Source organism: Sesamum indicum, linkage group LG12 (assembly GCF_000512975.1).
Source record: "Sesamum indicum cultivar Zhongzhi No. 13 linkage group LG12, S_indicum_v1.0, whole genome shotgun sequence".
Taxonomy (NCBI): domain Eukaryota; kingdom Viridiplantae; phylum Streptophyta; class Magnoliopsida; order Lamiales; family Pedaliaceae; genus Sesamum; species Sesamum indicum.
The window spans coordinates 4,464,772-4,489,056 of NC_026156.1; the positions used below are offsets into that span (position 1 = coordinate 4,464,772).

At 37.8% G+C, this 24,285-nt stretch overlaps 4 protein-coding genes across 5 annotated transcripts; 1 reads left to right on the forward strand and 3 right to left on the reverse strand.

The window, feature by feature from the left end:
- LOC105175572 (homeobox-DDT domain protein RLT1) lies at nt 61–10,283 on the reverse strand. 2 transcript variants are annotated; one of them, XM_011098055.2, is made up of 19 exons: nt 9,716–10,283; nt 8,816–9,271; nt 8,133–8,212; nt 7,402–7,695; nt 7,225–7,314; nt 6,968–7,132; nt 6,637–6,859; nt 6,194–6,294; nt 5,991–6,077; nt 5,481–5,633; nt 5,239–5,394; nt 4,675–4,884; nt 4,204–4,606; nt 3,914–4,095; nt 3,323–3,829; nt 2,388–3,005; nt 2,184–2,288; nt 1,735–1,998; nt 61–1,201 (listed from the first exon to the last, which is right to left on the reverse strand). In XM_011098055.2, the coding sequence occupies exons 1-19, from the start codon at nt 9,840–9,842 to the stop codon at nt 437–439; spliced, it is 4,986 nt and encodes a 1,661-aa protein (XP_011096357.1). In that variant the 5' UTR covers nt 9,843–10,283; the 3' UTR covers nt 61–436. The 2 variants fall into 2 exon arrangements, with proteins under 2 accessions (XP_011096357.1, XP_011096358.1); XM_011098056.2 differs by having other exon boundaries at nt 61–1,198; nt 9,716–10,281.
- On the reverse strand, nt 12,151–15,631 carry LOC105175574 (triose phosphate/phosphate translocator, chloroplastic). The gene is made up of 12 exons (XM_011098057.2): nt 15,187–15,631; nt 15,040–15,105; nt 14,854–14,919; nt 14,689–14,767; nt 13,921–14,041; nt 13,700–13,795; nt 13,422–13,534; nt 13,258–13,335; nt 13,054–13,170; nt 12,829–12,928; nt 12,636–12,736; nt 12,151–12,544 (listed from the first exon to the last, which is right to left on the reverse strand). Exons 1-12 carry the CDS (start codon nt 15,459–15,461, stop codon nt 12,527–12,529), a joined length of 1,230 nt encoding a protein of 409 aa, XP_011096359.1. The 5' UTR covers nt 15,462–15,631; the 3' UTR covers nt 12,151–12,526.
- LOC105175575 (pentatricopeptide repeat-containing protein At5g46100) lies at nt 17,405–20,014 on the forward strand. Its single transcript, XM_011098058.2, has 2 exons — nt 17,405–19,343; nt 19,785–20,014. Exon 1 carries the CDS (start codon nt 17,720–17,722, stop codon nt 19,142–19,144), a length of 1,425 nt encoding a protein of 474 aa, XP_011096360.1. The 5' UTR covers nt 17,405–17,719; the 3' UTR covers nt 19,145–19,343; nt 19,785–20,014.
- On the reverse strand, nt 19,843–21,135 carry LOC105175576. Its single transcript, XM_011098060.2, has one exon. The coding sequence runs from the start codon at nt 20,694–20,696 to the stop codon at nt 19,980–19,982; it is 717 nt and encodes a 238-aa protein (XP_011096362.1). The 5' UTR covers nt 20,697–21,135; the 3' UTR covers nt 19,843–19,979.

Sequence of the window (24,285 nt, forward strand, 5' to 3'; positions counted from 1 at the left end):
TGTATGATTCTTGCAATAGCCAAAATAGAAACATGCATAGATTCGACATGAAGAAGAATGGGTAAGGTAATTGAAAACATCTAGCAACACTAGGTCTAGAGCTCCATCCAAACTCTGTAGCATTATAATTTGCAGTTGTGAGTATACTCGACCTAATTACAGTTAATTACTCGATATAAAATCCTGATAAACTTGCAACTCTTGCTATTGTTGCAGACACGGGCCCTTTATGATTAGTTGTGGTTGTGAATTCGCCCGCTGAGTCGACTAACACTTTAATCAGGATTTCCGCACAAAAAGGTAATATTTCGTTCCTCTATATTTTACACCAGACCAGCCAATTCAAAAGGCTGCATCTCTAAAAAATACAAACAAAAGAAAGATAACAATGGATTGCTTATACTGTGGTCAAACGATTGAACCTTCTGAAGTGATCTCAGTCACTGTAATCTCCAGAATCCGAAGAATCAGAAGCTTCATCCCTCATTCCTCCTACATCTCTGTCCGAGTCATCCTCATTGATTTCCATGTCACCTTCCAAATTTTCACCGTCCTCTTCATCATAACCATTTTCATCTTCAATTTCATCTGCGTCCTCTTCACTCATTTCCATCATCTCATTACTTCTGTTAGCAATGGCCCCGTAACTTGCTCCATTCCACTTTTCATAATGATACATATCCTCGTTAGCATTATCATCTGAATCACCAGCTTCCATGCTGTTGCTACTATTATCGTTTTCAACTATACTTCGAGTTCTAAAATTATCCAATTCCTCTCTGCCAGAATTTCTTGGCTCTTCCTCAACATCTTTAAAGGTGTCCCTATCATCTAAGTAATCTTGCGGAGTCTCCACAACTAGTTTCTTCTCTGTTCTCCTCCTCCTAAGAGTTCTACGACCCCGTCCATGCTTCTGTCCAGGAGTTCTTACTCCCTGCTCGAGAAGAATTTGACTCAACGTCTCGCCTTGTTTCATAACCCGCCTGCTCGATTGTGATATTGAACCCATGAGTCCTTTCTGAGACCTCCTGCGTGGGCGGCCACCACCTCGTCCACGAATCACTTGCCTGTTTCCAGAGCTGCCAGGAGTATCACGAAAATGATCCCAGTTTTCCTCTTTTATAGATCCATGTCTGTCAAATTCCATAGCTTCAGCCTTCTGGATGTCCTTTGTGTAACCATACCTTAATGCGAACTTCTGCTGCATGCAGAAAATAAATTAAAAGCCCATGGCTTTAGAGAAATGTGACCAAAGACAAAATACTCGGAATCATCAACCAACTGATGACACATCACACAGCAAATAGATAGGGCAAGCTGCTAATGAGGTCAATGAGGTGTATCACACATGATATATGCACTCCAGCCTTCAATACTCCTACCATTATGCAGTAAAAATGCTTCTAGTGTGGCAAACGTTGCATGATTCTTTCAGAGTTCAAAGAGAATAAATAGTTTGCTGCTGTTGTTACTTGAATTGTTATTTATTCTATATTTCTTGTAACCTGCATATTTAATGGAATTTTTTGAACTGACTATAAATTACCTCAAGCCCAAAGGGTAAGATGTGTCCAAGAAACTCAAGTGCAGAGATTGAAGGGTAAACGAACTTTCTGCTTCAAACTCCCCATAACGTGGATATGAGAGTGCGTGTATGCATGTGTGCTTGCTTGTGTTTGTGTATGTGTGTGTGAAAGAGAGAAAGAGAGAAAGAGAGAGAGAGAGAGACTCAACTGGAAGAGCCTCCACTGTCTTTTCATCATGAGACTCAGCCTTCTGATTCGGGGTATAGAAGATAGATGCATCCAGCTCCAAAAACCTGAGAGCCACTGCAGCAGTAGTTTTCGGTATCCAAGGGAGTTGAGGAACAGACCCAGTGTAATTAAATCCATAAGCAGCACCTCTTGATGAGTCACAATAGCACATTAATTCTTCTGTTGTTTCAAAATCTGCTGAGAGATAATCACGTTTTATAGCACCCTCAAACTGTGTCAGGATCTGTAAAAAATTTTAGAACACCAGTCAGTCAGTCTCATATCAGTATCTAAACTAAAGACTTAAAAAAAAGGAAGAGTAGATACTAAGTGCCTGGATCAAACAAGTTCAGGGCACTATTTGAAGTAACACACAGCGTGCATTTCGCTATGGAATCATGTCAAAGGATTATTATTCAGTTTGAACACCTGTAGAAGACCCTCAATTGACGAACAATTTTGCAGCTCTAAGCCCCATGTTTTCCTACGGTCTTCCATCCAAGAAGAATGAAGAGCCTCAGAAGGAACAGAAACCTGTCAGATGTAGTGAGGTAATTAGCAGTATAAACACACTTTGGCATCTGAAAAAATGCCTAAACATGCAGAGAGCGTAAAGGTACCCTGTTACCATACCTCAAGGAGAGTCAAAAGGGCTTTGATCAATCTAATTCTCAGTGGAGATGAGTTTGACATATAATCAGTCCGATCCATAAATTTATTTTCATCATCAAACTGCTGGGAGGAATTTCCTTTTGCACCAACCTTATCATGATTTCGGTGTGAAGAAGGGCAACTGCCCCTTTTAGCATCATAAGTACTAAGGCAAACATCACAAATTCCGAATAGAGGCAAGCATCTTTTCTTTCCATATGCCACAGCACGCACGATAGTTGAGTTGAGGCATTCTTTCCACATCCAAGTCTGTAAATCTTCATACCTCTTCAAAAAGTTCTTTTTCTCTGTTTCATTCCTTCCCATATCAACTCTGAAGGAACGTGACGGTTCACATATATCAGAGGTTGATGTGTAAACTGCACTGCCGGGACTCTCAACGCTTTCACAAGCAAGGCTAGAGTTTAATTCAACAGCTTCTAGTCCGTCTTTGATTCTGTTGTGGTCCAAAATATTAGGGAATAACCGATCCCTTTGAACACATTCCTTGAAGCATACTTCAATCTTTTGCAACATTATATGCAAATGAGATTCTCTAGTTCCACGAGTGTCCAAAGATGTCAAAAGAGCATCAAATGCCTGCATAAAAAATTAATAAACTTACTACCTCATTTATGATAGGGAAAATAACAACAAAACAAGGTAGATGAGAGAGATTATTGCAAAGAATAATCTAACTGAATATCATCCTTACTCCCACCCCAAAGGCAAAAGATAAAATTGCTTCCCAAGAGACAAGGCCATCATTACATTTCTTCCCTCATCCAGAACTTAACACACCCACAAGGCCAATATTTGTCCATTAACAACAGCAAGATACATGTAACCTAATTAAATGGCCAGAAAGAAAAATAAAAAGAAAGGGCCAGTTAAAGGCTCAATAAGCACGAGCTTACCTCCTCGGTGTCAACAAGTCTCCAGCAGCCATTTGGCGATTCAACAAAAATTCTGCCAGAACCGGGATCTTGTGAAGAAGGTGAAGCGACAAATTGCCAATAACGATTTCTCCTTCTATCTTGACCCAGCGGTAAGGACCTGTAAACATACAGTTCTTCTGCTTTATGGCCAATATAAGATTTTAGTTGCAACCGTGACCTCTCTGTTGTATGTCCATTTTGCTGAGCTGGGGAAATAAACTGACCCATGGATATATCCTGAGCAGAATTATCAACAGCACTACGAACATCCTCCACTGCAACAGAAGAATCATCCTTCCCTAAAGTGGTTGCTGACAGGTCATAAATTTTATTCTCAGCAACTAGTGGACTCAGACCACCCTCTGCCACAGCATTGAAAGAAGAATCATAAAACTTAGTAATAAATTCCTCTCTCATTCTCCTTTTGTCTAGCTGCGCTTCAGCCCACATCTGCTTTTTAAGAGCATTTGCAGCATCCATCCGGTCCTGCAACAATTTCATTTGTTAGAAAATTCAACAGACTAGAAGCTGTAATTCCTACTTTCAATTTTCAATACTAGAACATCAGACCTCCAGAATTACACGAATTGAGTTCCCTTCATTGGCAATACCAATTAAGGCCACAAGAGCATTGAGACGCTCCTCGACAGATAGATCAGAATATTCTCCTTCGGTGAGTCCTTGGACCCAGGGTTCACCTGATCTGCTTTCATCAATCTCGACACCTTGATCAGGATTAGCCTCCGCAATATCTTCAGAAACATCAATTGCCTAATTAGTGATATTAAATTGCAGTTTCCATGCTTGAAGAAAGCAAAGACAAGTTGCAGCCACAAGCAAGGAAACATGTGAGTTCTTACCAACACTACATATTCCATTTCGTGGAGCCGTATCATCAAGGAGCTTGTCCTTGCCATTCCTGGAGCAGGAGCCAACTTCATTGCCATCAGTATTTTTGTTGTCAGCCAATGGGGTAGCTAAAGCATCAACCTCTGTACCCTCGGCGACATCACTGTCTGAGTCATCATCTCTTTCTTCCTCATCGACATTCTGATCAGCTAGAAAACCGTTTGCATATCTCTGTATCTTCTCCTTTGCTGCAGCGATAATTGACTCGGCATCAGCAGGATCCTTTCTGAAAGCTGGCCGCACACAATATGTAGAAGGAGCAATTCTTTCAAAAAGTACTGGATCCCTTGACAAGGCAACAGATATAGAAGCCTCCGGAGTCTTGCTTGTTGTCAAGTCACGAAGTCCAGATTTCTGTTAAGGGAAAAATATTAGAAAATCGGAGAAAACGCAGAGCCTACACAATCCCAGCTATTACTTACTTGAATCTTCTCCGCAAGCTCAATCACATTTAGACCTTTGCTTCCTTCAAGAGCAAGAACATGGTAAGCAGCAAATTTAACAGTTCCTGGAGTCAACCGGTGCCTGGACCTGCGTTGGAGGGAGAACCCTTTTTCTTGCATAATTGCAACAGCATTTTCAGCCGCTGAACCATTTCGCAGAGTGGATACTATCTCTTCACAACCTTTACTCTGAAAGATAGGTGATGCAGTGATATTATTTAGAAGTCTGTTCATGGCTGTGCAGTTGTGACACTGGGGTTTACAGGACAAACAAGTGCCTGTCCTGGTTATGTAGTTGCAATATTCAACAGTCTGTTTATGGTTGAATAGTCATGCAGTTGTGAGATTAGGGACTTGTGAGACAGATGGATCACAGTGAAGTAAACACGACATTCATAATTTATTGGGACTTTTATCGGGGATAAACAATGCTTAGTAACAATAGTCAACCTCAAGAACTGAGATATATATATATATACATGCAGGTGGAGAAAAACCATGCAAAATTAGATGCATAACATGTGAAAGGTGAAACAAAAGTACCTCATCGTTATCATTTGGGGAAACTCGATCAATGCCCTTTTTCTTCAACTGTGGCCCCAAACCAGCAGAGAGTGCAAATTGCCTTAATATTTCAGGCCATGTCAAGGGATTTAAATGCTTCTGCCAGTTTCGTATGTCAAAACCCCACACATATGCCTGCTATGATAATAGGAAAATTAACATAACAGTTGAAAAGAAATATCGTAAGTGAACAACTGAATGGTATTACAATGGATAATTACCCCTTCAACAATATGAGGATGTCCACCTTCAGGATTAACAGCACTATACTGATTAGTCCCAGGTCCACCTGAAGGGGTTCTAACAACATCTTCAATATCTTTTATGATTAGTTGAAGAACAGCAATATGTATCTCACCAAGCAGCCTTGCATCCTGATCAAGAGAAAAAGCGCATGAATAGTTGAGAATGGTTAACAAACCTTCCTTGGACCAAGAGAAATGATAAGCGTGCACAAAAATGAAGAGGGGAGAAAAATGAAGAGAAGAAAAGTAAAAATCCAAAGCTTGTGGAGAGAGAAATAAAAAGCAAAACCCTGGCAAGCAGAGGATCAAGGAGCATGACACCCAAAACAAGTGAAAATAAAGGTAATGGGAGTAATGGTATTAATGCTTTCCGCCACAAATGGAAGAGCCAAAAGAAAGGCCAGATATGGTTATTTTTAGAAGAAAAAGGTCAAAATGGAGATCAGCTAACTCAGAATCAAATTCCAAATGTGTCTCGAAACTCACATAGTCATGAAAAGCTTGTATGAATTCATCAAGAGTAAAAGGCCAAAGTCCCAGAACATCAGCAAATGTCACACAGAACTTCCACACCTGAAAGCGCAATCATCATTTAAAAAATATTAGAAATATTTGTTTCTGGAAAGAACAGCTCATCTTAATTCTAAGAGAAACATGGGAGAAAACACAGAGAAGTCACAGATACATACCATTAGGAGGTTCCCAACATTTTCCTCTGAATTAATCCAAGGTTGAATGGCAAAAGGCATTCTCAATTGCACAGAATTCGGTGGGAATTCACAAAGACTTTCTGAATCACAGAAGGTTTCACTCAGTGCTAACAAACATCAGGCAACTAAGGAGGACTAAACAGCAATAAATGTTCTTTTGCAAAAAATAAGCTGGAACCAATAAGAGTCTTGATATAATTAGACAAGTAATATCTCAAAAGCATTATGAAAAAGGGGGTGCAAACAAGGAAATTTGGCCAGTTCTCATATAATGTCCAACAGTTCAACAATGGCTAAGAACCATGCAGTACATTAATATGCTTATTATATCATTTTCGAAATTAGTGCTTTTAACTATTTAGGTGACAGCCAGGATCATTATTCTGATTATATTCCGTAGAACTATAGAAAGCAACACCAACCTCGGAACGACTCAAGATTTTGTAAAGTGTCATAATCAAGAGACAAAATTGAAGGTAATCCCCTGCTTGCAGCAGCCAATTCCATTAGTTCCAGTCGTTCATCTTCAATCAGCTCCATTGATTCTTTAGCAATTCTCCGTGCTGTTGCTCTCTCTATTGCAGCTTTCTGTCTTGCTGCTTCCTTCTCTCTGCGGCGTTCTTCTTTCTGCTTTCTTCTCTCTGCCTGGGAAAACAGAAGAAAGGATGAAGGTTATCAGTCAATAACCAAATCAGAAAAAGCATTCGTCAAAGAGAAGAGGAAAAGAAGAGATTATATAATGTTTAAACACACTCGTAAAAGTTCCTTCTGCATAAATTTCTCCCTCCGTTCCATTTCACGCCTTTCCTCACGCTGGAATTTCTCCTCCTGCCTCTGCTGCTCACGGATCATTCGCTGCTCTTCCTTCCTTCTTTCACGGTCTTGTCTCTCCATTTCTTTCCTCATTTGCTCCTCCCTCTGGGAAGGAAAACAACTATAATTAGTGCCAGATTCAGCAAAGTTAACCATCTGTTTTGTGCAGTTTCAATATAAAACCTCAAAGTGCAAACCTTTCGCCTCAAAAGATCTTGTTTCTCAAGTTCTTTCCGAATCTTCTTTTCATGGGCTTGAACTTCTCTCGCTATTCGAGCTTCGTCACTCTACAAGAGGTAATTAACAATTGAATTGCATCAGTGGAAAAGCACTGGAATATTTGACAACACAAATTCCACTAATCTTAGAGGTACCTTGCGTTTCCTCTCCATATGCAGGTTATCTTCATTATTTGTCACGAAATCTGCATTCCTCGGAGATACAGAAAACTGCATCTGCCTGCCTGGCTGAGAATATACATCCATGCTTTTTGTCTGCCCTTCAACACCATGTTCCCTGGCCAGATGCGCATTTCCATGCATATTTGACAAACTTTTTGTTGTAGGAACATCGACAGGTGGGTCATAGAGGTATGCTGGGGCCACATGCCCATATGTGTCGGCCCTAATCTTGGACTCCACTGCTTCATGAGGACCAGCGGATGAAGCCTGAGATCAAAATTTGTAAAATTTCAACCACTTATTTATTTGATTGAAAGAAGTGATACTAGTCCTCTATAAAGTAGAAGTAGACAATCAGTCAACTACTCAAGTACCTACTCAGAGGAACTTCCTCTTTTCTCTGTAATATTCATTTTTGGGGAGTTTGGTGAAGTGGGGGTGGGGGCAATTTTCCCTTTAGTTTAAAAGTTCCATGCAACTCAACAACCAACAACGGTAACTCTATTTCAGCAATAGGCGTGCTCAGAATGCATGTCAGGTAAATATTACAATCACATGAAGAACAATCATCCTATGACCTTCGGAATGCAAGCGCGTTCAAAAGAAAGGTTAACTGGTCTGACTTAATCACCAATCACCATTCATATTCAAATTAAACAAACAGATCAAGTATTCAGTATCATTTATGAAGATAGAGAACCAACTTTTATGTGCTTCACATCATATTGCCCATATAACTTGGTATCATAAGAATTTCTGTATCTGTCCTGCTGCTCTGCTGGCACTGTGAAATAAGCAACATGAAGAAATGTTAGTAATTTAACTTGAGTTTCCAGCAAACTCATAATGCAACTTGAGAACGAGAAAATCAGACACATAAAACCTCCTTCCAGTCCCAAATCAATTTAGATTTAGTGACAATTTTAACTTTATAGGCTTGATCTCATGCAACAAATCTCTGCTGTACATACAATGTCATATTTCAGAAAGAGAAAATTCTTTCCATAACTTAGTTCTGCATCTCCAATAATATAACACAAAGGTATCAATTCTACACACATCAACAGTCACCCATCAGTAGTGTGAAAAAAAAGAGGCCAAAATTGGTTCATGCATGAAAGAATCTCAGCTCCATGCCAAAAGATTCTGCAATATAATGAAATAGAGAGGTACTCTAGTTCAGGCCTACAAAAGTTTCGCCCCGGGTTTAACTCAGATATAAGATTCAAACACTTGGAGCAAATGCATAAAATCAGCATATAGCAAGATCCTTTGGTTTTTCTTTACTTTATAGAAAGAACTGGATATCTGAATAAAAATTGCAGTACATTTCTACGCCTTGATGCCAAAGCCATAATATTTAAGATAGAATCAACAAAACATGTACCTATAGGTGCACCAAATGCACCAGGGGGCAGTTCGTCGAACTCTACCCCAAGAATTGGCCCATCTTCCCTTAATGGCTCTCCCAACTGAGCCTCCACACAATCTATCACTCTACACTCCATGATTGCCCTAGGTGACTCATAATACCTCATTGGCACCATTGGTGTATCCTCCCCATTATCAAACTGACTCGAACCTGATCCCGAGCCAGAACCGGAGCCGGAGCCGGAGCCATGGCCGCTGACAGGCTCAGTTGTCATCAACTCCTCTCTCGGGGATTCAGTCAATCCCTTCCTCCCACCTGACCCAGTAGCGCGTGGCTTCATGGCTGCCATACCCACTGCCTCCTTCTTATCCTTCAGCCGCCTATGACAAAACCACATCTGCAATTGCCGGTCTGTTAAACCTAATTTTTCTGAGAGCTCTGCTCGGGTCGCCTCAGAGGGGTACATCTCCGCTGCATAGAAGAACAATACAAATAGCAAATGCCATCACTCAACAGTAAAATTTAATCAAAACACACCAACACATTCCTCATATAAATGGCACACACGCGAGCAAACATTCAATTCACACATCTTGGTTTCATAATCCACTACAATTCAACAACTTCATCAATGTTAAGTCTTCATCACTTGGTCTATAAAAGTAATTTCAATCAAAATCATGAATAAATATTATAAAAAAAATACTTAAAAATGAACAATTACAAATCTCCGTCTATTAAAATAATAAAAAATCCTAATTGAACATACAAGGAAAATCACCAGATCACTCAAAAAAAAAAAAAAAAGAGAGAGAAACCCAAAATTCATAACATGACCAAATAAATAAACCCATACACAAAGCATCACTATAGACCAGAACATCCACAAAACCTAAGAAGAAAAAGAAGGCATACTTGCATAGGTTTTTTCGAGCACTTCCAACTGAAACGGCGTCTTCATCTGCCTCTTAGGCCTCTTAGACCCCTCCGTGGGGCTCTGATTCATGTTCCTATTGATCTCCCCCTCCGAACTCGCCTCCATTAGAGATCAAACCGCAGGGCAGAAACCCTAGAAATCAAGAGTTGCCCCAAAAGGCTAGGGTTTGAACAAGGAAACAAAGAAATCCGTCCTCCCTATCTTGTTAGGAAAGAAAAACAAAAAACAAGAAAAAAGAGAGGAACTTGAGGCGTGTGTGATGTACATGCAACAATAGTAATAACATAAAAGGGATATTATTATATAGAGACAGGTGTGATTGCGAATGAGAATATGAAAATATAGAGAGAGAAACAAGGAACCCAAAAGAAAATTGAAGATCCTGAGACAGATCAATTATGAAATATAATGAAATTATAAGAGCAACGCATAAACAACAGTTGTGGTAGTAATACGAGTAGTCTATCTCGCTCTTCCTTCTATCAAATTCCATCTTCCCCCTTTTTTTCCCCTATTCTTGACTTTTTTTTTTCTTTTAAATTTTTCCAAAAAATTAACTTATTTGATTTAGTTTCGTGATGGGTTTCCCGAGTCTTTGTTGGTTTTATATAAAGCACCTAATACTTGACTTGACTCTTTTCAGACAATTTTCTTTTTTTTTTTAATTTCTCTTTTCCCCTTTTTTGTGCGCGTTTTTGCTAAATTTGAGCGTTAAAAAGCTGGAGACTTCCTTATACGGTTCTGGGTGTTTTTGGTATTTTTGGGTTTCCTTCACTTGTAATCTTATGTTTCGTGGCTTGGGTGCACCGAATCTGAAACCAAAGCTCCGGGCTTTGTTATATAATTGGGCTTCGGACTTAATTGGATTATAAGTTTGTAGTCTGCTCCTTGGGATGGATAGGCTGAATATTGGGTTTGGCCCAGGATAATAGCAGTCGAATATCTGTTTGGAGTATTTTCATATTCCAAGTATATCAATTATCTCTATTCAGGGATGATCACAAAAAATTCAAACCGTTCAAATCAAATCGAATCAAATCGTTTTTTATAATTTATTTTTTAAATTTCAATTCTAATTTAGGGTAAAATGTACGGTATAATTATAATATAATAATTTGACAAAATAATTATTTTTTTAGAGAATTCATATTCAAATTATATAAGCTTAAAGTTCATATATTATCAAGGATCCATATTATAAAGCCAATCTTTGTAAAATCTATATTTGTACTTTACACCAAAAAAATATGCTTAATTTTTTAAGCCCATTCAAATTTTAAGTCCATTTGATATTGCCCCAATTTTTCATTTATATTTCCTCCCCTGTTTTTTTCTCCCCTTTTTCCTCTCTTACCGCCTTCTATTTTCTCCCATATGTTTTCCTAATAATATATTTAATATGTCCATAACCGATCCTTAACCTTTGTTGGATTAAGTGTTTTCTTATTTGATTACTATATACGTTCTTATTATTTAATCTACTTACAGTTGTGAAAAGTGTTGGTGGTTTATAGTGCGTCATGTTGGTATTTCTTAATAGCTACATACAAATACTTGTTTCATTTTTTTTTATTTTTGTTAGTATCAGCGTCTTATTTTTGTTATAAGTATTAAGACCGCCCGAAACAGCACATTTGATTTTAGTTTTAAAAGTGGCAATTCAAAAAATTATTTTATAAAATCGCCAATAACAATTCAAGTTTAGAATAGCTTTAAAAAAATTGAAATCGCACTATTAGCAGGCTATTTCTATTTGTCAAGTCTAAACAAGCTAATGTGTAATTGAATCTGTGCTTGAGACGTAATTGTAGTTGCAGCTGCAACATAATATTAATTACTCTATTAATGCATTTACCGTTTAACATAAATCTACTTGTTAATAACATCAAGTAAGAAACTATGAGAATTTTCTTCCCTTTAAGGAGGCAGTGACTTTTCATCTTTCTTTCTATATACAATGGTAGGGTTAGGAGTATTAGGTGTAGACTTAAGTTTTGATCGAGTATAATGTCAATTTGACTCATAATGTGATACTGTAGATGCTACGCCCAGTACACACTCAATTTGATTCACAGAGCACCAAGTCAAACATGTAGTTAATCCTCATACCATCTTATGTATAAAAAGATAGGTGATGATCGCATCTTAGGGAAATTCGAACTGTGAACGTTTAATTTTTTGTTTAAGAATTATTTTGCTTTGAAAGACCACTTACTTAACTATCAAACCATCAACATTCAAATTTGCCAAATGTAAATAAGTTTTATAGGTAACTGCAGAGTTAACGCCGAAGTACACAATCCCTCCAAACTCCAACATGCTATACTCAGTTCTAATTTGGTGTAAAGAAAACAATCTGATGTTATATCTCGTATTCACGTTCAACAAGTTTTTATACCCGAAGGGCAGAGTATTTGGGAATTGAAAATTTATTCAAAAACTTGGCTCAGGCAAAATGTTGAAACATGCAGTGGCACCAAAATATGGAGCACAGAACAGTCAGTTCCCACGGAAGATACACTATTCACACATTTTATCCTCAAATTCTGATGACAACCCTCAACACATGTGATCATAATCTTGACCACACGAGGACTTGGTACATTATTCCAGTCATTTTCTCCAAGAAATTGAGAATCAGAGAACATCTGAAATTTAAAAGAACGAAAATTGACGAACTAATTACACAATGGTAAACAAAACAATTTCTCAGGCCGCAAGTTGTTTTTGCAATAAAGATCTCGTCGCAACTTGATACTGAGATTTGTTCCATGTCCCTGAATCAGTGCTCAGGCTGCTTTCATTTGCTGCAAAAAGGAAATAAGTCGTGTTTGATTGCTTCATTAAGATCAGGCAAATTAACTACAAGTTTTGGTAATAGCTCAAAGTTCGGCTTACTCGTTTCTCTTCTTCAATCTTGGCCTTGATGAAGGAGTACATTGCAACTCCAGCAATAGCAATGGAGGTGCCAATACCAGTCTGTAGTGAAATCTTGTTTCCTGCATGGTTTTTCAACAGTTAAATCTCTTATCAGAATGTTCACATCCATTTGGTCGTAAAATGACTGTCAGTCAGAGTAGTGTGTGTTTACCAAAGACCAAGATTGAGAAGCCAATCACGAAAACACGTTTCAACACATTTCCAACAGCATGGGTGAGCGGTGCCACTCTCTCAAGGGTGTTGGTTGCCAGCTGAGAAGGGAAAAAATTGTGTTTTTACAGTCCTCAAAGGTTTTAAGTTTCTTGAAATTTAAGTTGTAATGACACAGGGTATAGTTTCAAATCAAGTGTAATAGCTAAAGGGAAAATTCATCTACCTGATTGTAGAGGTGGTAAAACATTCCCACCCAGAAAAGATCAGTGACGAACTTTGTCAGACCAACTTTAGCAATTGCATCACTAAATCCATGCTTTATCAGTTGAGGTCCCTCAAACTGTATATAAAAGACAGGCAAGAAGTAAGAAGGACCAAAGACATGGATATAAGAGAAATATTGCCCCTAATTATCTGCTGGACTTACAATTACGGCAGGTGGAATGCAGACAATGAGGGCGATAATTGAAATGTAGGCATACAAATTGGTGCTATCCATATCAGTCTGCAAAGAAACATCCATAGTAAGAGATCACAACATTTTACCGGAGACAACTTCCAGCTTTAGTAAAAAGGGGTGATATACTTAACCATGGCTTTCTTGGAGTAGATGCTCCGGTAAGTGAAAGAGATGTTGGAAATCATAGCACTAATGAAGCCCGTCCAATTGAAAGACAATTCCGTAAGTGATGCCATTGACACACCTGCAATTACTCTGTACCGTTAAAACTACAAAAGTAGTTCAGCAAGTAGAACATGTGGACTCATCCAAATCATCTCCCTAACTTTTTACTTGTATTGCCAAAAATTTAAAACTCCTAAATTTGTAATTCTCATCATGCAATTTAGAAGTAACATATCAGGCTTACCAATGACGACTGGAGCCAGTGACAGCCATAATGTAAAAGGTATCTGTTGTCCAAGTATGAACTGTGAAGCCGCAGCATTGAAGAATGGCTCAAGGGCTGATCCAAAGTTGAAACAACGGAACAGAAAAATCAAGACACATTTTACGTGAAGAAAAGCATATGCTTCATTAAGGCAAGAGTTTTCCTCTTCAACCGTCATGTACAGAAGAGTAGATTGTCACCTTTAATGGTGTGAGTGAAGGAGACTGCAACAGCAGCAAACGAGACGTTACTAGTTACATGGCCTAGAGCATGGCACACAGCAACAGGGATGAGCAGCTTCAACAGGTTTGAGTCAATTGGCTGCGCATGGGGACCACCGAACAAAGAACAATCATTTGATGTGGAAATTTATTGAATATATAAGAGATGAAGTTTATTTTCATGTTTCCTTTACATATTTGTGGAATTAAAACGCCGTCACATTTCAAACTTTGAAGATTTGCACTAGGTGTTTGAACACAAATGCAGAAGTAAAAGTGGGAAAAAGACGAGTAACTGCATGATACTTACTATTGGACCCTCAGATGCTGCCCAATTATTAGTACCACGAGATGTGATTATGATGACAATTAGAAATATGTACATTATCCAAATCTAATTGTATTAGAACCAACAAACACATAAAAAAGATTAATCATACTTGTCATGTATTTAATAACAGTCATATAATAAAATAATCCGTCCAAATCCGGATCTACTTAAATTTCATTGTGCATAACTATCGATTGGCGAAACACGACATTTCAATAACATTGCCCAGTAGAGACAGCTAACACCCTCAAAATCAACTACCAAGAAAAGAATTAGTATAACCCCTACAATAATAGTTGCATTGACTAAAACTAAATAAATAAAATTAACGGCAGTAACTAAATATATAAGTCCGTTATTATGGTACAGATAACTTAAGTTTCATAAATGGGCTGGGATTGGAGGTGGGCACTTACAGCTCGCTTGGGGAGGCCGACGGCCCAGCTTAACAAGCAGTAGATAACACCAACAAATAAATGTATAACCGACACGAAGCTGCAAACACAATTAACTAATTGTTTAGCTTGAACTCAACTAATCCAGAAATTTGAGTATTATGTTTAACCGAAGAAGGTGCTTACTAAGGATAGGGGAAGTAATTGTAGATCTTCTTGTTGAGAATGTTGAATATCACGTTCAGAAAGTACCTACAAGAATCAAGGACAATTCAGTCATTTCAAGAAACAAAGGCCGTTGACAGTTATAACGGTGATTGCGTGAAGCTTATGCGCCCCAACAGCGCAAGTCAGGGAGGTCACGTGACGTACCACATGAAGAAGAAGAACCCGGTGACAAGTGCCGGGTATTTCTCCAAGAACCCGACCTTAGCACCCCTGCGAAGAAAATGGGTAAGTAATACAAAAGCTCGAAACGGGTAGGGTTAGCGGGTTGGAAATCATGTAAACGGACCTCACCCGGCGGAATCGCTGCCCCCCGCCGGCGATGAAGCCGCGGCGGAGCACGGACGGAGAGTCTCCCTCTTCGTCACTGGAGAAACCCCGCTAACGGGTGAGCCTTCGAGCAGAATGGCTGGTCGGAGCTGCCTCCCCCATATCAAGTTTCCACCTTGGCTGAGTTTCCCGGTGACCTTCAAGGCAGGGAAACTGCAGTTTGCAGTGAGCCTCGCTGCCGGCTTTGGGGGGAGTGCAATGCCGCGAACAGTGGCGCCGCTGATCACGCGAGACTCCATTCTGCTAGAGAGAGAAAGGGAGGAGAGAGAAGGAGAGTGAGTGCGAGGAAGTGCAGCCTGGTTAATAATGCAGATGTTTTCTTTGCTTTAGTTAGAGTGCGCCGGTAAGGTTAACTTGCACAGGGAGTGGAGAGGGAGGACGTTTGAGTGGTTGCTATCAGCTGACGAGATGGGCGGGGCATATTATTCACGGATATGGTTCTTCAAGCGCCATATTATTCTTTTATTATTATTTTTAATTTCTCTAACAAATGTATACAATCGCTTGTCTTCTCATCACATCTAATTTCACTGATAGAATGAATTTGGTTGATATGATATTTTTTTTAAATATGTATATTAGATGTAAAATCAAAATAATAAAGAAAATTTAATAATTATAATTAATGTAATAATTATTAAAATATCAATCAATAGTAATTTAAAAATTCAAAGCTTCAACATTGTGAAAGAATATATGTCAAAACTTGGTATTGTATCTAGAAAATGTTGATGAGATGGATATTTTGCATTTCATTTATAAACCTCACACAATAAACAGATAATCATTGTGCTCACCTTGCAAATCAAAATATTTTGAAAAAAATGCAAGCAATCCTTATGAGATATTATAAATAAGTAAATTATTTTTTTATAAAAAATAAAATAAAATTAACTCTCTGTCTTTTTCTAAAATACAACAATTTATATCTATATATTTTTTTAAATAAAGTAATTTACCTCTTTCATATAGAGAAGTAAATTAATTATTTTTTAAATACAAAAAAAATTACTATTTTTTAATCAGATGAGAGTAATTTACTCATTTATAATATGATACGAATAAATTATCATTTACATCATTCCCACAACCAAGGCATTAAATTTGAATTGTGTGTTTGTATATTTTAATCATCGAATCGAAATATATATATATATTATTTTTATGAGAGTTAAATGATAGAATGGAAGTAACATTTGCGAAAACGATTGTATATTATTGTAATGGTAATTACTGGGAATGTGTTGTGTAAAAATTGGGTGAGAGTGAGAGGGAATAGTAAAATGAAATGATAATGGTTAGGAAGAAAACGTTGGAAAATGGAGGAGGGGATGACGTGGAGCAGTCTTATCTTATCATCGAGAAGCGTGAGGTCCGTGAGGGAGAGCTTGTCATGTCCAATCCTTACTTGCAGTTTGCAATATCCTTATCATTTTCATCAAACCAACCATACCATACCCCCTCTTTTTCGTTTAGTTTCAATTAAGAAAGTTGGAATTTTGAGCACAAGCACAGCTGTTCCCACCAAAAATATCAAGAGAGGGAGGTTGTCTGATTGGTGCTTGTCTTGCATCAATTATGAGTTTTAGATCCTATTCACCTGCACAATACTAAATCATTATATTATTCTTCTTTTCACATTACTCACAGTGTGGACAAATAATATAATCACAATTAAAATATTAATCTGCTTTAATTATTATGTTTATATTATATACTCTGATCAATTTTAATATACAACGTCAAGTAAAATGAAATAAAAAAACATATATCAAATATATATATACACAATTGTGCCATAGTAAAACAAAGAAAATAAATTAATTTGTTAATAAAACTTAAAGGGTTAAATAAAGTTAGTCATTTTATTGATAGAGGAAAACTTCTGGATTCATAAAAATTAATGCGATGGTGTCATTAAATATCATTTGTAAATATAGAGGATGTTGCTTTTTTATACGTACTGTATGGATATATATGTATATATATATATATATATAGATATTTGTCATTAATAAAAATACTGAAAAACTATGGAGTCAGAAGATGGGCGGTGGGCTTTTTTTCTGTCAATGGACTGAACAAGGTACTATTGGGTCACCTTTTTACACCATAGCCCATTATAACAGACCTAAATGATGGTGGGTCCCATTTTCTTGTAACCGGACCGCCGTAGTTTGTGGGCCTTTTCGGAGTACACAACCCGGCCCATTCTGACCCTGTGCAAAGACGTCTGGGCAAAAGCTTGAAAAGAGGCGGCGTGAAGCAAAACCCAAACTCGTTGTTGGTTCCGGCTCCGCTTTTCCGGCATTGATTCAGCGTTTGATTGGATTAGGCTGCTTATAGTTATCGTATCGAAAGTGGAAACATGGATTCTGAATTCTGTGATCCCATTCTTATCGGGAATGTGCACTAGTACAAGCACCGCAAACTGTTTGAAGAAACGCCTGTATGAGAAACTGAGGAAGGAAACTAATTGATAGGAGAAGACAAAGAAATGAGTAGTAAGTCGATGATGAAGTGGCCGAAGCAAATTACGTCATGTTTCGTGGAGCGGCTGATTTGTTCCGAGAAAGACTTGGATAAAGCAATTTCCATATTTGACGCCGCCACTGCTGAGTATTCTAATGGCTTCCGGCACGATCATAGCACATTTGGTTTAATGATTCGAAGATTACTCTCCGCTAACAAGTTTGTGCCGGCGGAGGATATGCTTGTCAGAATGAAGCAAGACAAGTGTGACATCAGTGAAGATATATTCTTGTCGATCTACAGGGCCTATGCTCGAGTTCACAAGCCATTTGAAGTGTTGCGGGTTTTTGGAAAGATGAAGGAGTATGAATGTGAACCCACGGCGAAATCGTATGTAACAGTGTTTTCCATTCTTGTGGATGAAAGCCAGTTGAAAATGGCATTCAAGTTTTATCGTTATATGAGGGAGAAGGGAATTCCAGCTAGTGTCGCCTCACTCAATGTTTTGATTAAAGCGCTCTGCAAGAGCAGCGGAACGCTGGATTCTGCTTTTCGGATTTTTCATGAAATGCCAAAACGTGGGCATACTCCAGATTCATACACTTATGGGACTCTGATTAATGGGTTGTGTAGAGCTGGGAGAACTCTTGAAGCGAAAGAGCTTTTAATTGACATGGAGGCAAATGGTTGTTCACCCTCAGTTATTACCTATAGTTGCCTGATACATGGCTTTTGCCAGTCGAATAAATTGGAGGATGCAATGGAATTGCTCAAAGATATGAAGAGCAAAGGTATTGAGCCCAATGTATATACTTATAGTTCTCTCATTGATGGTCTCTGCAAGAACGGACATTCTTTGCAAGCAATGGAGCTTTTGGAGAGGATGATCTGCAAGCGCCTAGTTCCAAATTCAATTACTTACAGTTCCTTAATTTATGGTTTCTGCAAGGAAGGTAAACTTCACGAAGCTATTCAGATTCTTGATCGAATGAAGCTTCAGGACTTGAAACCTGATGCAGGTCTTTACTCAAAAATAATCAATGGCTTTTGTGAGATCAGCAAGTTCCAGGAAGCAGCGAACTTCCTTGATGAAATGGTGCTTTCAGGGACAACTCCTAACCGTGTAACTTGGGGTCTTCATGTCCGCGTTCATAATAGAGTAATTCAAGGTCTTTGTTCTGAGGGTCACCCTAATCAAGCTTTTCAACTCTATCTGGGCTTGCGTACTAGAGGAATATCTGTTGAAACAAACACCTTTGGATCTCTTATTCGCTGCTTTTGCAAGAGAGGAGATCTGCACAAAGCTGGTCGAATTATGGATGAGATGGTGATAGATGGATGCATTCCCGATGTGGAAACATGGAATGCCATGTTGGACGGGTTCTGGGATAGGAAGAAAGTTCGCGAAGCTGCTGAACTGTTACTGGCTAAGCTGATGGATGAATTCTAGAATACCGCACCCAGTTGAACATACATGTGGTGGATGTAACTGTTTTGTCCAATACAAATTGGACGGTGGAGGATACATTATCTTCCTCAGCTTTTTTCCAACTCTGTTTCCTGATCGCTCCAAACTTTCTTGTTGGTCGAGGTTTCTTCATTTCTAAACTGATTATCAAGAGATAGGGTGCCTAAGAGTTTTTATTCAGGTACTTTTCCCCTATAAGGATCACCAAATATTGCAGTCTCATTGTTTCATAAACCCTTTCTTGAGTCTAAAACCATCTATTGTGTTTTGGAGACTATTTGTGAGCAGGAAACGTGTAATGCACCTTATTTCAAAAGGTTTTTTTTTATGCAATTGCCGCTGAACTGAATTTTTGAAGAACTCTTTCTGGTGGCTCTGCATCCTCTCTTTTATTTCATTCCCGGATGATCATAAGGCAATAAGTCTTGTTTCCTCAAAATAAAGCTATATATAATTCTTTCATGTCATATTCTTCACTAAATTTTAAGACAAAATTAAAGCTCACAACTTTCTTTCTTCTTTTATTTCCCTTTTTCTCTTTTTACTTTGTTTCAGGATTATCTGCTATTTTGAAAGTTGTTCTGCTACCTATCTGCATGTGTAATCACTCCTTAACCTGCAGGTTTGATCTGAAGGTGCGATGTCATGCATCAGCTAAACTTGCCAGGATGATTGTTAAATGACAGAGAAAAAGGGCTTGCTTTGTTATGATTACATATAGGAATATGTAGGGGTGATGCCACTCACATCAATAAAATCAAGTATCAATGAAATGAAAGAAAATGCATATTTGCACAGCGAGTACAGGCAACGTGTTTTAACTGTTGGTGACTGGGAAGCCAATACCGTGTCGTTTAGTGGGAAAAACTACAAACAACATACTGCAGGCTACTCCAATCCCGACTGGTAGTGCTGTGAGCACCTCCTTCGTCCCAGCTGACGGTGCCGGATAGAAACAGTTCACTACATTCTCATCAAACAGAGCAATGGCTGCAAAAACCAATATTGACATCAAGGCATGGACAAAATCTATAAACTTCAGTTTGTATTTTGCTGCAATTTCTGGTGGTAGAGTCACTGATCCATCAATTATCCACAGACCACGGAATGTGGCAAATCCATAACAGATATTTCCCTTTTGGTCCTTGAAGCTATCAGTGAAGCTCAACAAAATACATGAGAGCCCGCAGAGAGCCACGAGCCCAGCAGTCAAGGATCGACTAACTGTGTCACACTCCCCTTGGTTTGTGAATATTGGGGACAGAAGTTGAAAAGCAAGCACTGAGCCGGTGGGCAGAAGGTTGGCCAGGTGTGCCGTGCTTTCAAATGTCTGACTAATGGCTTGTTGGATGAGGTTTCTTTCTACTTCGGGCAGGTTTTTGTTGACCAGTAAGGGCACATCTTGTTCACAGATTTCTTGAGACGATTCGTTGTCATTTTCCACCTTAATCTCCATTGCAGGTAGTTTGAGTTGGCAATTCTTCTTGATCCTTGTCGGGCTTGTTTTTGACAGAATTCTTGTGGGAAAGTACATTTATAGGCAACAGAACAATTCACTTGAGTGGAAGGAAAGGGAACCGAGTTAGCTCGTTTTGCCTTGCAAGAAACAGAAAATAAGCAGCCAGCTTTCACCAGATTCTGAAAAAGGGAACTTCCTTTTCCGGTTTGTTGGTGATTAATGGTCATCTAAAGTTTTGAAGGTGGCTTGTTTAACTGGATTGGAGTGCTGCCGGTGTTATGGAACTTAACTTTTGAGTAAGGTTTTGCTTGCTTTTTGGCGTGTACACAGCAACATTATGCTGCTTCACGTCCTGAAATTTGTTTTCAAGCTCGAATTAAGGTGCACTGGAGCATTACTCAATCAGTTATATTGCTGAGACGCAAAGTTTTCTCATGGAATTTAGAGTGTCTGTTGGTTTCTTGTTATAAAGGTGACCGTTCTTACTGTTTTTGGGCTTTTACTCCCTTGTCTAATTAAAGCAATTACTAGAATTTGGTTTATATGCTTGTTCAGGAATGGCCACGGTTAGATCGTCACGACAAAGGGGTAATAATACTTGATTACTTGTAATTTCATCTGATCTTATCCTATGAGAAAACATAAAATTGAATTAGTATGTAACTAGATGTCAGGTAAAAGTGTAATGACAATAGGTGATATATTGTGTGAAAAGTGTGGGCGTAATATATTTTTCTCGAGGGCAGCGAAATGTATTTGTTTTTTTTTTTTTAATGAAAAAATTATTCATAACTAAATACTACATTAATTTCGTTGGATACACTGAGACGAGATCTCACAAGCCCTAAACCTCTAGTAATTGGTTTCAATTGTGATGTTAATGATCGCGGATTGACGGTGGGGATTATTGGTGGTTAGTTGCAAAGATTTACCATTTTACTTGGGTAAAATACAAGATAATAAGTGACTGTTGAGGAAAATTTAACTCCTTTTATGTGAATTTATATCCACATAAATTGTTTACTATTAAATTAATAATGATAATGATATTATTTGTTGTCTAATGACGTGTGGCTGATGTGGGTACAAACCCAGACAGACAGCATCATCAAAACCGACTGTTTATTATTAAATTTCTAAGTTTACGCTGTTAACTAGTTGGTGCGCCAGGCTTTATTTCGCCCTACGGTCAGGCTACCCTTCAATGGGCCATTAACCGTACCTTCAACCTTTTGCCTGCTCTTCAATAAAGCTGTTCTGGGTTGAAATATTTGATACAGTGCCAAGCCCAAATTATATTATGATACTCCATTAATCGGCCCATGTAGTGTCTCTGTCCTTATACTTCTGGTGGTTAAACGCAGCCCAGATCCGTCGAGCCTCAAATGGTAGTCGTATAAGTGAATTTATTCAACCCTTTCTTAAGCATTACACATTTTAATTATCGAACAATTAAACATAATTAATTCTTTGGTTGGTGAACCGATCGTACCAAAGTTTACTTATTTTTGGCTGAATTCAAAGTCATAGCTGCAAATTAATAATATATTAAATTTTACTTAATTAATTAACTCGACCAAAACGATGTGCATTAGTCTAATTTTTATTCAAAATGGTCGATTAAAATTATTTATAAATTTTAGAGATGATGATTCTATGGCTAAGAATAGATTAGATATCCTGAATATATGTTTGTTCAACTGATTCTTTAAAATAAAAGAGAGTGAGCTAGAGCCAATAAAAGAGCATCCCTAAGGTTAGGTAGGTAATTTCCATGGAGTTGCTTCACTGAAACTTGATCTAGATTAATACAAGTGGTTAGGGTTAGTGAGTTGTAATTGTTCTATAGTACTAATTAAAATTGGAAATAGGTTCACTTATGAAACGAAAAATGTAATTTACCCTTATTTTTTATTGTATTGACTAACGGAGAGAGCAACTGCTGTTATCAAATGGATGAAAATCCCTCAATGGTTCTCAAATTGAAAAATAAAGCCACATATGGGACTCAATGTGCTAATTGACCTGAGTGTGGGATCAAAATTAAAAACAGGTCCACTTATAAGACCAAAAATATAATTTATCCTACTAATAATGATCATCAGCAAACAGAAAATAATTTTTGTGGGTTTCGTTTTGGTCTGCATGGGAATGAAAATATTGGGAGAAGGCAATACATAATGAAAGAGACATGATTGTGTTTCTCGAATTTTAGGACGTTGATCCGTAGGAGAGACCCACAAAATAAGGGGTTGTATGGATGGTGGTGATGGCCAAGCACAAAAATGTATGAAAAAAGCATAAAAGAGGAGTGGTATTTGTTGTGTTGGGATGCCTAATTATTGGCAGTATGGACCCTCATTTTTATTTTTTCCCTTTTACAAAATGAACAGTAGATTGGTCTGCCTGACCTTCATTTCCCCCTATTCCGGAGTGCTGTTTCTCAAGGCAATAAAATGGCAATCATTCTGCTTCCAAAACCAGAAATTCCTACTACATCCTATTCCAATTACTTTTCCTTCCTTGGGATTTCAATTATTATTTTTGTGCAAGATGTGATCAATGTCCAAAGCTTGGTTACTGCATGTATATTACTATTAACACAAGTTTTGCCGAATGTCCGACCTGTTTTCTTGCCTTCAAGTTTGGGTTTTGGGTTGCTCAACCTCAATCCACCCACTCTACATACAAAATACATACACTACTTCTATTCTCTTTTTTTTTTTTCAAAAAATTATGCATTATGTATTTCCTCTTTTATTCCTTCTTTTTCCACCAGCCATTTTCAACCACATGCTAAATTATTCTTACAAATAACTCATGGATTAAGGGATGGGGAAATCCAAACACAACCTACAAAAATGATAGACAATCAATCAACGTCTATTTATAAGGGCTCGTGGAGATGTTTGATTTGTTCGAACCAAAAATAATTGCCAGCTGTTGATCAACAAAATCCAAATCCCAAATAATTTACACAGCTTTTGTTCTTTTTTTCTTCAAGAGAAACAAAAAAGACGGGTGCATTATTTCATTTCATGATCCGGACATGATTTTTTGAAGATTAATTTGGCTGCATTCTTGCAACGTCATACACTAATTAGCGTCATCCATTGATGGATGTTGATTTCGTTAGAAAGAGATGTATTAGGTATATAACGGGATGGGGACCTAACCTCAATCCTTCTCATTATCCCACATCACTACCAAAGTTTGAACCGTTTCTTTATCATTTTTCTTTAAATATAAAAAATAAAATTATTATTTCGTCCTCCTATAAAGTTTGATGTAATTATACCACACCCCTTATAATTTTGGAATTACACCTCATATAATTGATATTTGTTTTCTATCCAACAAATAGATCTATCTGTCTGTAAAATCTGCAAATTTTGCTAATATTAGTAAAAAGTTAAACGAAAATTCATATTAATTTCTGATTGACTTTCAAATTTATTGTAAATCAAATAAATCTTTTATAATCAAATTATCGAGCACCAATGTGCCTCCCCACAATCATATATATATATATTTGGCTCAACTGGAAATCTAGCAAGTGAGGCAATTTGTAAGGCAGAAATTTCAGCAACATGAGGTGTGATGAAAAGGGACAAGAAATAAATATTTATGTGGGTGGGAAGCTAATTTAAGTTTAAACAGAGAT

What these genes read in the sequence shown, in the direction of transcription:
- LOC105175572 (XM_011098055.2), bottom strand. Translation starts at nt 9,842, where the DNA reads ATGGAGGCGAGTTCGGAGGGGGAGATCAATAGGAACATGAATCAGAGC. An exon ending in ATGTTGGGAACCTCCTAATG is followed by an intron (nt 6,078 to 6,193) that starts GTATGTATCTGT and finishes TTGCGCTTTCAG; the next exon opens with GTGTGGAAGTTCTGTGTGAC. An exon ending in AGACAGTGGAGGCTCTTCCA is followed by an intron (nt 1,202 to 1,734) that starts GTTGAGTCTCTC and finishes TTCTGCATGCAG; the next exon opens with CAGAAGTTCGCATTAAGGTA.
- LOC105175574 (XM_011098057.2), bottom strand. Translation starts at nt 15,461, where the DNA reads ATGGAGTCTCGCGTGATCAGCGGCGCCACTGTTCGCGGCATTGCACTC. An exon ending in GGGGGCAGCGATTCCGCCGG is followed by an intron (nt 15,106 to 15,186) that starts GTGAGGTCCGTT and finishes TTTTCTTCGCAG; the next exon opens with GGGTGCTAAGGTCGGGTTCT. An exon ending in AATTACTTCCCCTATCCTTA is followed by an intron (nt 14,768 to 14,853) that starts GTAAGCACCTTC and finishes TTGTGTTTGCAG; the next exon opens with CTTCGTGTCGGTTATACATT.
- LOC105175575 (XM_011098058.2), top strand. Translation starts at nt 17,720, where the DNA reads ATGAGTAGTAAGTCGATGATGAAGTGGCCGAAGCAAATTACGTCATGT.
- LOC105175576 (XM_011098060.2), bottom strand. Translation starts at nt 20,696, where the DNA reads ATGTACTTTCCCACAAGAATTCTGTCAAAAACAAGCCCGACAAGGATC.